General features: G+C 45.1%; 3 protein-coding genes across 3 annotated transcripts; 1 reads left to right on the top strand and 2 right to left on the bottom strand.

Moving 5' to 3' along the window:
- Nucleotides 1-2,412: 2,412 nt before the first annotated feature.
- Nucleotides 2,413-2,805, top strand: EDB93DRAFT_1089446 (uncharacterized protein; the record flags this gene model as incomplete). The annotated part of the gene is made up of 1 exon (XM_041446207.1): nucleotides 2,413-2,805. A coding segment is annotated over one exon (393 nt), but the record flags the coding sequence as incomplete, so codon positions are not given.
- Nucleotides 2,806-4,527: 1,722 nt separating this feature from the next.
- On the bottom strand, nucleotides 4,528-5,899 carry EDB93DRAFT_1105682 (uncharacterized protein; the record flags this gene model as incomplete). The annotated part of the gene is given in 4 exon segments (XM_041447522.1): nucleotides 4,528-4,731; nucleotides 5,009-5,286; nucleotides 5,306-5,504; nucleotides 5,753-5,899. The coding sequence occupies 4 exon segments, from the start codon at nucleotides 5,897-5,899 to the stop codon at nucleotides 4,528-4,530; spliced, it is 828 nt and encodes a 275-aa protein (XP_041305505.1).
- Nucleotides 5,900-11,016: 5,117 nt separating this feature from the next.
- EDB93DRAFT_1252536 (uncharacterized protein) lies at nucleotides 11,017-12,078 on the bottom strand (the record flags this gene model as incomplete). The annotated part of the gene is made up of 3 exons (XM_041453293.1): nucleotides 11,017-11,585; nucleotides 11,634-11,978; nucleotides 12,045-12,078. The coding sequence occupies 3 exons, from the start codon at nucleotides 12,076-12,078 to the stop codon at nucleotides 11,017-11,019; spliced, it is 948 nt and encodes a 315-aa protein (XP_041305504.1).
- Between the last annotated feature and the right edge of the window lie 1,983 nt (nucleotides 12,079-14,061).

The raw sequence follows: 14,061 nt of genomic DNA, 5'->3' as shown, positions 1-14,061 counted from the left end.
ACCAAGCCTCGTTTTAAGCTGATTGATAATAGTCTTCATTTTTCTTTGGCAAATTCTGCCAGCAACTCATTTTGCTCTGTTGCTGCCTTTGAAAATTTGATGTCCGTTTGTGTGTGACTGCAAGCCGATGAAGGCTGTGCGAGAGCGTGGGAATTGAGACTTGAAACATTTTCGTGCTTCAAGCAGCTGCTCTTGAAATTTCATCAAGGAAATAGGGTAGGGATGAGTTGGCATTGAGAATGGATGTGATAAATGACAGGTCCTGTTGGTTGAGAGTACAAGGCTTGCCATGGCAATGAACAAATGGATCTCTTGTCTGTCCAAAATCTCGGTGAAGTCTGTCAGAATTTTGTAGATACTTTGCTGACTGCACCCAGCAAGTTGAGCTATTTCAGCAATTGTCTTAGAATGCCAGACAATGATCCTCTCCCTTGACTGTTCTGTGAGGTGTGGAGACATGATATTGTTACATCATATAGTTCTTGTGTGACAGGTCACCCGGCAAACACATTTGAGAATAATATTTGAGGTTTTTTTGTGGGCACAAATACATACAAAGATGTTGCGTCCAAATCAAGGGGTGAACTTTTTAATGCAAACGACTGTAACCTATCACCGAGTATCATCCACTTTCTCTCTGCCAGCTGTCAAATTGTACTGGAGGATGTGCCAGCATTCTGGACAGCATTAAAAGACACAATTTGGCATGAGGGGAACTTCGGGCTTTACAATACACTCTCTCTTTTCACGCAATATGGGCAGAAACATGGTATCAGTGAGTCTTCTGCTTAGTATCATCCTCTTGGGCCTGTGAACTTTGCAATATTACAGCCATGTCTCTGCTCTACCCACCACAGCAGACATGCATATCTCATGGCTGTACCAACAAGAATAAGCTAATGAGAGCCAAGCAGCGTCCTGCAATCCTGTACACACTTAATCGCAGTCCAATTGCTACGTACTCTGTCCATCTCAAATGTGATGGTGTGCATCTACAATATCATCTTTGACAAGGTACTGACACTTACCCGAATCTTACAGCTTGTCATGTCGGTTTCCATCACCACTATTCAATCGACTATAAAGTCCCTGCACATGATTGCAAGCGGACCTATTATGCACATTTACCAGATGTGCTCCATGTTGGTGGTCATCAATATGTTGATATAGCCATTGTGTGGATGTGGAGAGTACTGAATCTCGTTTTATGGTAAGTACTGTCAATAGTATCACTTCAGTGTTCTGACTTGATTTTGGCAGGACGTCCATGTTGAACTGTGCACGCTTCTATAACATCTCCTTTTCAAAGGGTGCTGTGCCCCCACCTGCCTTTCCTTTCAAGTTTGGCCTCTCAGGTGACCACGTCTGGAGCAGAGTCGTCCAACTCTCCCTTGTTACGACTTGGATGGTATCTGTTGGCGACGCTCAAACAGAGTGTGTGTCGTCAATGGTCGAGGACGTCCTTGGGCTAGCCCAAGGTTAGGGGTCTTACTTGGCGAGGCTTCGGCAAGTAAGATTTGACGCCTATTTCCAAATCAGGTAGCTTATGTCAAGCGGGTGCGAGACGATAAGCTATATCGGCCAAGGCTTACGACACCCGAAGGTTAATTGTAAGATCGTCGTTAATTAAAAGGACAGAAGTCCGACTAGTTAACAGGGGCTTTGCTCGTCGACGAAGTCGATGAGTAAAGATCGAGACTATAGGCTTATCTGTGAAGAGCAGATAAGAAGATAGAATATAGACTGCTGGCGAGGCAGAAAGGATCACTCTGGTGAGAGTAGGAGGTCAAGAACCAAGTAGATTCAAGTTAGAGAATATAATACATGGTAGCAAGTTTATATAGAGGACAGGAAGCGTATTAGTGGGTGATAACTTGTACTACCAAGAGAGGTAACTGGTAAAGGGGATAACCATAAAAGGAAGGCACATTCGAGGTGAGACACGAGTGAATCCTGAATGTGCAGATAAGAAGGTAAGTCAAAAGTCAGAATAAGAAGTGAAACGCGCAGGGGCACAATCGTGCAGCTGTGGAGCTAAGTATAAGTTGCATGTGTGACTGCGCACCGAGTCAGAGATCAAGAAGGGGAAAAGGGTAAAGGGGATGCGTTGTGCATCATATCATAGGTTACCGTCCGGACGGTAAGGGCAAAGGGACTGTCCACAGGATCAGTCAGGTGGTGGAACGAAGCATGGGTATGCTTTGTCAGCGAAAGGATCCGGCCAGATGTACTGGCTCTGCTGAAGCAACAGGTAGAGGGCGAAAGGGAATGCGAGGATGACAAGGATAACGAGGGTGAGGTCGGGGTAAGGGTATGATGCGAGGGCTGATACGAGGAGGATAAGGAGAAAAATGGTAGGGGCCCAAGTGTCTAGATGTTCTTGTAACATCCCTCATCAAATATTTGCAACTTCGTGGTCAAGTGCTGGAGGTCAAGCATGGAGGTGACCACAAAGATAGATTCACTGCACCAATGCGTGCTCGCAACTTACGCATCCGGCTCTATGGTCAGGAGGAGCTCCGTCATTATTGTACCAAGTGCACTGTTCTCTATAACAATGAAGATGGCACCCTTGACAGAAATTTTTCCATTGTCATTATGGATGGGATAACCGTAGGCCATCCATGTTGCGGCATTCACAATTGCCATGAACCCCTTTCCAATAATTGCAATAGATTCTGTCCTGACCATCTTATGACGCACCTCCGTATCTGCACAATAGTGGACTGTGAGTGCAGTGTCATACTGTCGACTAGGACATGTGATGACCCCACACACCAGGCCATTGAGAAAGTATACACCTAACGTTGCCAGGCACACTTTCAGCTTTAGGAACAGCTTCAGTGTGCATATGTAGCCATGCCCACCAACTCTGATACTAGTGATGTCACAACTGCTGACCTTGAGGCCAATGATCCTGTAGAAGAGGAGTTTGAGGTCCCAGTTGTTGCTGGTGAGGGATCTGTGAAGATGATGAAGCAAACTAAGCCAAGGAAACTTCATGCAAAGTTTGATCGTAACCGCACCCACAATGAACAGTTGATCATCTCACCATGTGGGGTTATTCTTGCACGTGAGACATTTTATGGAGCGGAGGGTGTCACAAGCATTGTGGTAAGGCCGATGCTCCCTCACTTGCAATCACAGACTAACTATGAGTGGATAGGAGATGATCAAGAGGGTATTTCACAACAAGAGCATCAAGCCCAGCCACATCTTTTACGACAACAATTGCACTTTGTCTTACCATGTGCAGAACAACCCTTACTTCAAAGGTGTGGGCCTATCTGTCGACGTGTTTTACTTCCAGTGCAAGCATTCAGTTGAAGATGCATGGTGTCAGGAACACTGCAAACCTACCCACTTTGATGAGCTGCAGGATGCCAGTGGCAACTGGCTATTCAACTCCTCGATTGTGGAGCAGACAAATGTCTGGTTTGGGGAATATCACTCAATATGCCGTGAGATGCTTGTGGACATATACATTTTTTTCTTAGATGAGATGATCCTTCAGAAGAATCGGCTCATGAAAGCAAAGCTACATGCAGAGGGGAGACACCCTGGCAACTGGCCACTAGTAGAGTAGGCAATTTGTTATTTGTCTTTATCACGCTATTCTACAATATATAATCATGCCTCCATCAGCCTCACAGCGCAAAGAGCAGCCCTATTACAGCCACCAACCTGTCTTTGTTGAAAGGTCTTGCAGCAGAACATGTATGCACTGTTTTGGCTAACCCAACATTTTACAAGTCTCTTGAAAAGTTGTGCAACTGCAACTGCAACTGCGCCTGCTTCCGCTACCGCGACAAGTCTAAATCCACTTCTCACTGTTGGGGGCGCTGCACTGGGTGGAGGAAAAGCAATGCTTACTGCTCCACAAACTGTCCTGGAAGCGCAACTGCAACTGCAACTATGCCTGATTCCACTACTGCAACAAGTCTGAATCTACTTTTCACTATTGGGGGTGCTGCACTGGGTGGAGGAAAAGCAACACTTATTGCTTCAGGCAGCGTCAAGGCCGAGTGTAACAATCGTGGTGCTACCCATACCCTACTATAGAGAAGGGGTTTGAATGATGAGTTAAATTGCAATGCTTGTGGTCTTTATTGTAAATTGGTGAGTGGTGTTTCATTTATATATGTCATTTGGACTTTGCTGAGTGAACATCTCATTTCTGTTTCTAGCATAAATGTCTGCATCCAAAGTCCTGGCAGAATCATACACAAGCAAGTAAAAGAACCCACAAAGCTTTTATTGATGTGTCATGATGAGTATATCCACAAGTTACTGACAATACGAGTAAGGAATCAATAAGACAGCAACAACGGCATAATGAATGAAAAGAAAACAGATATCATAGAATAGTACCTGTGTTCGCCCTTGCAGTCTTAGGAGGTGCTTCTTTGCGGCCTTTACATCCGCACCAGGTAATGGATTTTCCTTCATGAATGCTGAATACAAACCTGTGTCACTCTTGCCTGCCTGTATAAACATGGTTTGTGAGGATGCTGGTGCACAGTCCCATCATTTCTGATGCTTTGAGAAGGTTGACAGATGAAAGTGTACACCCTCTCCAAATACCAGTGAGAATGCAACGTGGGAGGACAGTCCAACTCTGTAGAATTTATCATACTTCTTGAACCCATCCGCAATTTCACATGCATAGAAGCTGACAGGGCCTGACATTGTTGAAGGCATCAACATCAACAGCATCCTCAGGAGAGTGACCTGAAGACAATGACAAGCACTCAGATACAGTAGAACCATCGCTCTGGCTACTGCTGTCCAATGATGGCAAACAATGACAATGACTTGAATGTGGTGCATGTTGATGGGGAGTAATGTCAACCTCAGAGCTAGAATCAGAGCTAGAATCAAAAAAGATCTCTATCTCATCCTGTAAGTTAGGGTTTGTGGCATACTTGTGTTTCACAATTAACGGAGGCAAGTCTGATGTTGAGGGTGACCGACATGGTGTCAGAAGGGTGTGCTCATGTTTTATCACCAATTGAGGTGAGTAGGGATGAACAGCTGAGGAGCTGGCTGTGTTTGTGTGTGCATGGTGAGTATTGCCTTGCAGTAAGTGACCCAAATGTTTCTGCTTCCGCATATCTTCAGGCTCCTCTGAATCAGAGGCTACAATGCTAGCAGCTCTGAGCTGTTTGCAAGTGTTGGACAGATGAACAGCAGCATGCTCAGCTTTGAGATTGGTACAGATGTTGGGAACAGCATGAAGAGAGTTACTTTTGAAGATCTCATCAAACTCAGGAGTGATGGCAATACCTATGTTGCACATGTATACTTGGTGGCTGCCAAGAATGAGTGCATGCCCTTGCTGGACCAGTGCACCATCGGCTCTTAGATGTGTTGAAGTATTGGACTTGCACCTCTTTGTCATCTTCAGAGTATAGTCCAAGTGCCTGAAGTACTCGAGTTGTCACCTTGAATTGTGGCAGGGTGATACCATCTTGAAATTCACACATGGTCACCTCTGCACCATCCTAAAGCTATTATTAGGATATGTAGTATGAGCCATACTTAAGAAAACACAACTTTGACCATCCATATGCTTCCGTAGTATTCTTCATGTGGTGCTCTAGATCACACTACTTGGCAGCTTGATGTTCTGTTGCCTTTAACTGCTGTTCTTGTTCAGCATAACACTGAGTGAAAACAGGTGGGAGTTGCGATGGGTAACGAGGGTTGGCATGTATGCCAACCTCTGATGGAGGCAGTGTCTGATCTTTACCTTTGTTTGAATGGTGCAGGTATGTAGTGTTCCCCTGTAAAAGAGTGTGGGTAACAGCAGGAGTAGGCAGTGGAGGAGTACATTGGGCAACAGCAGTAGGCAGTGGAGGAGTGTGGGCAACAGCAGGAGTAGGCAGTAGAGGAGCATGGGCAATGGCAAGAGAGATTATAGAGGGTTCAGCCTCAATGGCCTGAGACATACTACTGGAGTTCATGGTAGGGGCAGAAGACGTACTTGCGACAGGTCTGGGTGGTACTTGAAGTGTAGGGTCGATCACTATGTTTCACTGGCTTTTGGCAGGGGTGGGCTTGTGAGTCTTTGAAGAACACCCACCAAAGGCAACACAATGCTTACGACAGCACAAGGTTTTGTAGTCAGGTGTGATTTGTGTGAACTTACATCCAGGTACAGCGCACAGACGTGGGTGAGAGGACACGTCACCAACTGGCTGTGGTGGTGGCAGTCCAGGATGAGTTGGTATAGGCTGGGTTGGTATAGGCTGGGTTGACATAGGTGGGATTGGCATAGGTAGGGTTGGCATAGCAGGGTTGTGGGGAAGGACTGGTGATTGTGTGGGAGACAATCTGGGTGAGTCTTAGCAGAAGTACTGGCATGGTTCATTGTTTGAGGGGTGTTTACGTCGGCACTAAATCCTCAGCAGTTAGTACAATGAAATCATAGACATGAATAGATATACTACCACATACCAACGACCTTGATTACCCTTTGAATTGTCTTTGCAAACCTATCATTCAGCAGGTTCGGAACATGATTGACAGATAGCGACCCATCCGGGCTGGATGAAGGGTGTCATAGGAGGAACAGATGACATGAATACTATTGCAGCATGATACAAAGAACTAATAGAGGGAGTGTGTTGAAGGTAAGCATTTAGAGTTGTACACTGAATGAAGCCTATCAGTACCAGTGCACCATGCAGCAAAGACCAGTGCAACTTACATGGTGCCAATACATACTGCTTATAGATGGGCGGGGCAGGTGAGGAGAATGGGTGTGGACAGTGCTAATGGGGATGGAGGTAAGATAAAGCATCATAGTATGTCACAGACTTTGTCTGTTACTAATTGTGGGAAAAAATTTAGGACAAACCTGAATGGGGCAAAAAGTTGAAGACTGAGACTTTCTGAAATTTTCAGGGTGTCTCAATTGTCAGACAAAACTTTGTACATAAGCAGATGTCCCAAACTTTATATTTTGTCCGATGTTTTAGGTCAGAATTAAACTTCAAATCTGAGCACACACAGAAAATCCAATTAAATTTCTTATTGTTATTGGCATATGTATGGTCAGCAGGAATATGTTTGCCAATGCTGGACTTCGTCCAAAACACAGCCAAAATTTATTGTTATGTCTCCATTTGTATGTCAATTTAAATTTCAAATATTTTCTTGACATTTGGTACGACATACAAACATCACCTAAATATCAATAACCCCGATGTGTGAGTCCAATGCTTTCTTTCTTGTATATTATGATAAAAACTGATATGTTATAAACAAATTCATGATTAAGGTCCAGACTCATATCGCTTTAATGTTATATATCTAGGAAGAGCACTTTGGCTGGAGTCTCACCGGTTTAACTGAGCCCCTGCCCGCCTTAGTACCATACATATATGCTGAGTACAGTGTTTACTGTGCAACTTGAACCGTCTCATGGTCTCAGATGAATGCACGGCTGTCAGCGACCTCTGAGCAGGTGCACTTTAATAATAAGGTGTCAGAGCTTATCAGGAACACAGGTCAGAAGCAAGTCAATGGTGCATCTCTGTTTGTGCTCGATCAATGGATCTTGTCTGTGCTAAGTTCTTGACCTTTTGGAAAACGACATGACACATTTACTTGCATCGAGAAAAAAATGACCGAGAAGTCCAAATAACTTCTTCAGTCCATGTAGTAGCTACAACACACCTCAGGCATTACTTCTCGGTATCAATATAGACCTTTGAGGTAGGGTTTTTATGTTGTGGGAAACTTATCTCTGAGGTGCGCCCTCCCACCATTCTATTAATGACATGCCTTGTTCATTTCATCCAGCACCTCCTGGTGTGGCTCATGTGGTGCTCGTGCTGCCTGAAACTACCCTCCTTTCATTATTGCACACCTCCAGCGATCCTCACTTGCTTTGAGCGGGGTGATCTCTATATGTTCTTGGGGCTCTTGTGTCACAGGAATCAGAGCCTCTCATGTCTATATTGTCCACTAAGGTTGAGGAGTGAGTCATAATTTTCCCTCACACTCTCCCTTTCACCATGGTCTCAACCAGTGCTCATGCTCCTACTCATTGTAGAGCCTCACATCTCCACAGGCACTTCCCTCGAATTCTCCCACATTCTCTACACACTCCAGCTCTAATCCCAAGGATACGTCTTGTGCAGTAGGGCTTCATATATTTTACTTTGCAGATTCCGCTGCAGCCACTCGCACTTCACACGCGCTGCGCATCTGTGTCAGCATCATCCGCAAATCTGTCCACCCATCCTCCCCATGTCCTTAGATGTCCATTGGTGTGTTTTCTCACTATATTTCCATTTTAACTAATTGTTTCCATCACTAATTCTTGGCCTAGCGCTACGCCCGCAGCCGAGACCCTATTACCTATCTCACGTACTATATCTAGCTTACTTGGCTTACTACATCGGACCTGCATGCCTAGCGCCACTTATCTACTTTACTTATACTATCCCTTTACTCTATTTTCTGGGTCGATTTTCCGCCCACTTTCTCTGTGTCTCTAGATACTAAGAATTTTACTCGTTGTTTGCAAGTGACTATCTAAATTCGCGCACTTCAGTTCTCGGACTCCACTTTAGCATCAGCCAACCTTAGTTGGGGTGTTAACACTCATCTCGCCTCATCTCTCTCTCTTCTCTCTCGCTCATTTGTCTCTCACCTTTGCTCACGTGCACTACCTTCGCGTCGCACACCTCAACCTTCACCTTACGCACTCGCATGTCATCGCACGCGTTCACCTTCTGCACATTGCATTGTTTCCGCTTCCTGCATTACTTAGACTTAGTACTTCATTAGTTGTTTGGTGTCCCTCTTTTTACAAAGAGAGGTTTCCTTTACTCATTTAGCTGCCCTTGGGACGACAATTTCACTTGCACCCAGGTCTATCTGTGTTTGCTTAGCTTAGCACCAACTTACCCCACAGTTTAGATTCCTCATCTTCATCGTGGAGCTCAATGTGTGTCTTCTGGACTAGGCCACCACTTCGTCAGCCCGATGTAGAAAGCTGATTCCTGCTGGGCTCAGCAGAAATCATACTAACTAGACAACAAATATTTAGGTAGATATTAGCACGACCTAGTCTGCTATACTTGCAGAGCAAGTGCATTCAATCCTATAGGGGTAGCTGTTTGGTATTAGTTTAGATAGTTAGTTATTGATAATAGGAAGATAGTTCAAAGCTAAGAACTACTTGTCCAAAGGGAAACTGTCGGGTTTGAAAATATCAGAGTCGTGTCGGGCATCGGACTATGCGTCAGACTGTTGGGAATGCATCAGATGGTGAAGGAATGTGTCGGAAGTATGTTGGATTGTTGGTCAAATGAGTGTTGGATGTGCCGGAGTGTTTCGGAGAAAAAGAGGAGATAGATATTTCGCAATACAATCAAGTACTGTTACGACTTGGATGGTATCTGTTGGCGATGCTCAAACAGAGCGTGTGTCATCAATGGTCGAGGACGTCCTTGGGCTAGCCCAAGGTTAGGGGTCTTACTTGGCGAGGCTTCGGCAAGTAAGATTTGACGCCTATGTCCAAATCGGGTAGCTTACGTCAAGCGGGTGCTAGACGATGAGCTGTATCTGCCAAGGCTTACGACACCCGAAGGTTAATTGTAAGATCGTCGTTAATTAGAAGGACAGAAGTCCAACTAGTTAACAGGGGCTTTGCTTGTCAACGAAGTCGATGAGTAAAGATCGAGACTAAGGACTTATCCGCGAGGAGCAGATAAGAAGATAGAATATAGACTGCTGGCTAGGCAGAAAGGATCACTCTGGTGAGAGTAGGAGGTCAAGAACCAAGTAGATTCAAGTTAGGGAATATAGTACATGGTAGCGAGTTTATATAGAGGACAGGAAGCGTATTAGTGGGTGATAACTTGTACTACCAAGAGAAGTAAACAGTAAAGGACATAACCATAAAAGGAAAGCACGTTCGAGGCGAGACATGGGCGAACCAGAACGTGCTTGATAAGAAAGTGAGTCAAAGGTCAAAATAAGAAGTGAAACGCGCAGGGGCACGATCGTGCAGCTGTGGAGCTAAGTATAAGTTGCATGTGCGACTGCGCATTGAGTCAGAGATCAAGAAAGGGAAAAGGGCAAAGGGGATGCGGCATGCATCATATCATAGGTTACCGTCCGGACGGTAAGGGCAAAGGGACTGTCCACAGGATCAGTCGGGTGGTGGAATGGAGCATGGGTATGCTTCGTCAGCGAAAGGATCTGGCCAGATGTACTGGCTCTGCTGAAGCGACAGGTAGAGGGCGAAAGGGAATGTGAGGATGACAAGGATAACGAGGGTGAGGTCGGGGTAAGGGTATGATGCGAGGGCTGGTACGAGGAGGATAAGGAGAAAAATGGTAGGGGCCCAAGTGTCTAGATGTTCTTGTAACAAGTACTACTAATATCCAATGACCTCCATCCTACTACTGAGTGGGGAAAAGTAAGTAATGCAATAGGTAGGAAGTACTAGATATTAAATAATGTCTATGTAGGATTTCGGAGTGCATTAGGCAAAAACAGTAGCACAAAATTGGGTCCGAATGTATGTAAAAGAGCATGTGTACTGCACCTTTTTGTAGATAACATGTAATAGCACTGTCTCTAGTGTTTAGTAATGCGAAATGAGTAAATACGCACCAGTGGGGGTAGATACAACTGGACAGGACATAGGGAGGACAAGTCTGATGCGAAAACGTTGGGTCCGAAGCTTTCATGTCAGGGTCAGGCGTCGGGATCGGGATTGGAATGTCAGGGAATGCGTCAGATGAATACTGTTTAACATGAGTATCAAAAACACGGGTTTTAAGCCCAGCGCCACGACTATTGTTACAATAGGCATTTGGATCACCCACAGCAGTGCTGACTTTGAGCTGCTCATGAAGCAGGGGTTTGTACTTCTGAAGTTAGCCATGCCCCATGTCAAGTTTCATAATTTGCTTCCTGGTCTTGGTATATATACTCGCATGCAGGGAGACAGCCTGCTGCACTGACGTCCCTGCGACCAGGCTCGAGTTTTCAGGGCTTGAGATTTGGCTTGCTGACTGTCATTTGGAATAGGACTGCCTTGTTGCACAAGTGAATGCAGAGGTTGTGAAGTGCATCATTTGCCTGCCCTTCACAAAGGTACATCTCCAGTGGAATGAGATCCTCTGCCATCAAGCGTCTGCATCGATCTACCCCGAGGTTTGATGGCAATGGGATCATAATGAGCTCGGGCAAGTTCGTCCATGTATCAGATGTCTCAGTAAAATCTTCTGGATCGTCATCGAGATCATCTAGGATGTCTACGTTCAAGTCATCATGATCGTCATCTCCATCAAATCCCTCTCCGAGATGTGTGACAGCAGAATGTGTAAATACATCTATCTGGCCTTGGAGACAATCTTGTTGCTGGGCGAGGTCTAATCTCTGTGTCTCCATAGTTTGTTTTCCAATTCTTCGGACCTCAATGAGCAATGCAATTTGAGCCTCCTTGATTGTCAACCCCATCAATATCCATGTTGCCACAGATCTCCGATATGGTGCTGCATTACGGGCATTACCCTGCTCTAGCAGTCTAAGTTCAATCTCCTTTTTGCTCAGTGCTGAGTGTGAAATTAATTCGGACTTCTATGGAGACATGGTCAGCTTACCCTTCTTGATATTTATCTCGTAAACATCCATCACCGCAGGATCATTTATTCTGCTGGATTGAGCGATCCTCTTGTTGGCCAACCATTCTGTCTTCAAATTGGCAGGTGCTGCTTCATTGAGTCTGTTAAAAGCCTTTTCACTTTCGGTGATGCAATTTTTCACCTGCTTGTATTTACGGCAAAGGGTCCTTTTCATGCAGATCATCTTGCAGAAGTTGAAATCATTCATCTGAAAATCGAGACATTCCTGTCGATGAGGGGACAACATTCCCCGAGCAGCGGGGGAAATTAGGTTGAGATGTGCCCAGAGAGTCTCCATGATCTCTCCATCTATCCAGCCAATGTCTTCAATGAAATTCAACACATATCAGACATAGCAGCTGTCTTGATGTCCATGCACGTGCCACAAACCGATGCCAGGAATGATGGTCAATTCCAGTACCATTTCAAGAAATTAGCTTCAATCCACCTGAACCCAAAGGTGCTTGTTGTATTGACAGTTGATGTCATAAAAGGTGACAGCCCTGGTAATGCCTTCCATGTTGTGCTGGGCAGCCTCGCAAAGGGCATAGTCCATGTTCATTGTCTGCAAACCATGCATGATCAACTCGTGAATGTAGAACTTCATGTTGGGCTTGCCTTTCGCCTTTCTGAAAATCAACCATCGCATGAGGGACAAAGCAGCCGTAGCAGGTACAAGCAACTCCCCCAATACACATTGACTCCAGCTTGTGCCGAGCCACATTTGCTTGATTTACCGCCCGGTGATTGTTGCAGCTAGATTTTTCCAAAGTGTCAGCAGCCTCCGCAAGATGCGCTTTATACCTGTCCTTTCCCACCATGAACTCTAGCCCATCTGCAAGCCATACTTCATCAAATGGCTTGATGAGATGCAAGTGTTCAGCTTTGAAATTACTGTCCATCACAATGACTGGGTATATTTCCAGCTTGGAGTTCTTATCATCACTTAGGTTACTTAAGTATGAAACTAGACTCACTCATCAAGTGTTTCATTCCCTGACAAGGATATGTTTATCCCAGGCTGAGGACATGTCAGGCAAAACAATGTGAGATCTCTGGCATTCGTAGCATTGGAACAATGGTGAAGCCATGCCATTTCATGGTCTTCAACTGCCTCCACTGTCAAGTGACTCTCATGGGCTCTCTGTATCGATCCTTGCCAAGTGCCTTGTCAATATAATGTCCTTTAGATGAAGGAGATATATAATTACCGGAACAAGGTGAGGAAACATGCTGGAGGTCATTTGCCAGAGCTTGCTGTAATAGTTCATTGCAGAGGTGCTGCATTCTAGGTTGTCCAATAGAAAATTGTCGAGCACTTTGAAGGTGAACACAGTCTTTGGTTTGTTGAATGATGCAGGGAAAAATCCATGTCAAAACATTTGAATGTCCGGACTCATGGTGTTTGGACAATCACAGCATTGAACCTCAAGGCGATGAACTCCAGACTTGTCGACAATGATTATGGTGTTTTCCTTAGGCTGGAACTCTGGTCCCGGCACAGATGGTAGATCTTCAGGCTCAAGCTGGTCTTCAGGTTCATCTCCTTCGAACAAATCCCACCTATTTGCAAGTGCAGGACATTCTTTGCCATCATGACTGAGGTGTATGACGAGTCCGACATGAGCGAGACAACTTTGCTCAAAGAATTGACCATTCTATTGACTGATCCAGTGGAAATGATTGCGACAATGTTGACTCCTGCAACATCCTGTGCAATAGAGTGGCTCCCCAAGACAATCTTGACATTTGTAGACCCCATCCTGGTTGCAGACAACACATCTCCTATCTTCTGGAGGAGCTTCTCGATCTAGGAGGTGATGCAGATATGATCTCTGCCTTGGGAGCCATTGCCTCAGGTAGTCATTCTGGCTCTGCATTTGTTATACTTAGCAAGGTTTGAACGACACTCCAACAGTTTACATTCACTTGTCATTGTTTTTGAAAGCTGCAAAGGTTCAAATGAGCCTTGGTCTTGCTCATAAGTATTATCAGGACAGTCTTCCCAAGTAGGTGGTGCCGGAACAGGCTGAAGTGTTGGTGATTCCGGGGGAGAGTTAGGCATGGACCTGTAGGTGAAATGTTGTGCAGTATTGGTTGTTCATTACAAATTTATTTTCATTAATGGCATCATGTCCAATATGGGTTAATTAACCAACTGTTAGGCTTTGGTCAAAGTTGAACTTTGAACCAATATTAATTATGCCTTCCTTATCCTCAGCACATTCACCAATCAGAGTCACCATGGCAAGATCAGGTCATTCCACTTGCTTGTCTCCTGGAAGACATAGAGCATGTCAACCTCAGACACAGAAGCTCACTGAAACCAAAATTTCTGAGCTGAAGAACTACCTTCCTGAGTGGACTTATGCGAAAAGGAGCAAGAAGCGGGCAGTTTTCACTGCAA

The sequence above is a fragment of the Suillus bovinus genome (assembly GCF_016758785.1).
Source record: "Suillus bovinus strain UH-Sbo-P2 chromosome Unknown EDB93scaffold_47, whole genome shotgun sequence".
Lineage (NCBI taxonomy): Eukaryota > Fungi > Basidiomycota > Agaricomycetes > Boletales > Suillaceae > Suillus > Suillus bovinus.
The sequence above is the reverse complement of the archived record's forward strand: the minus strand, read 5'-3'. Positions and strand labels throughout refer to the sequence as shown.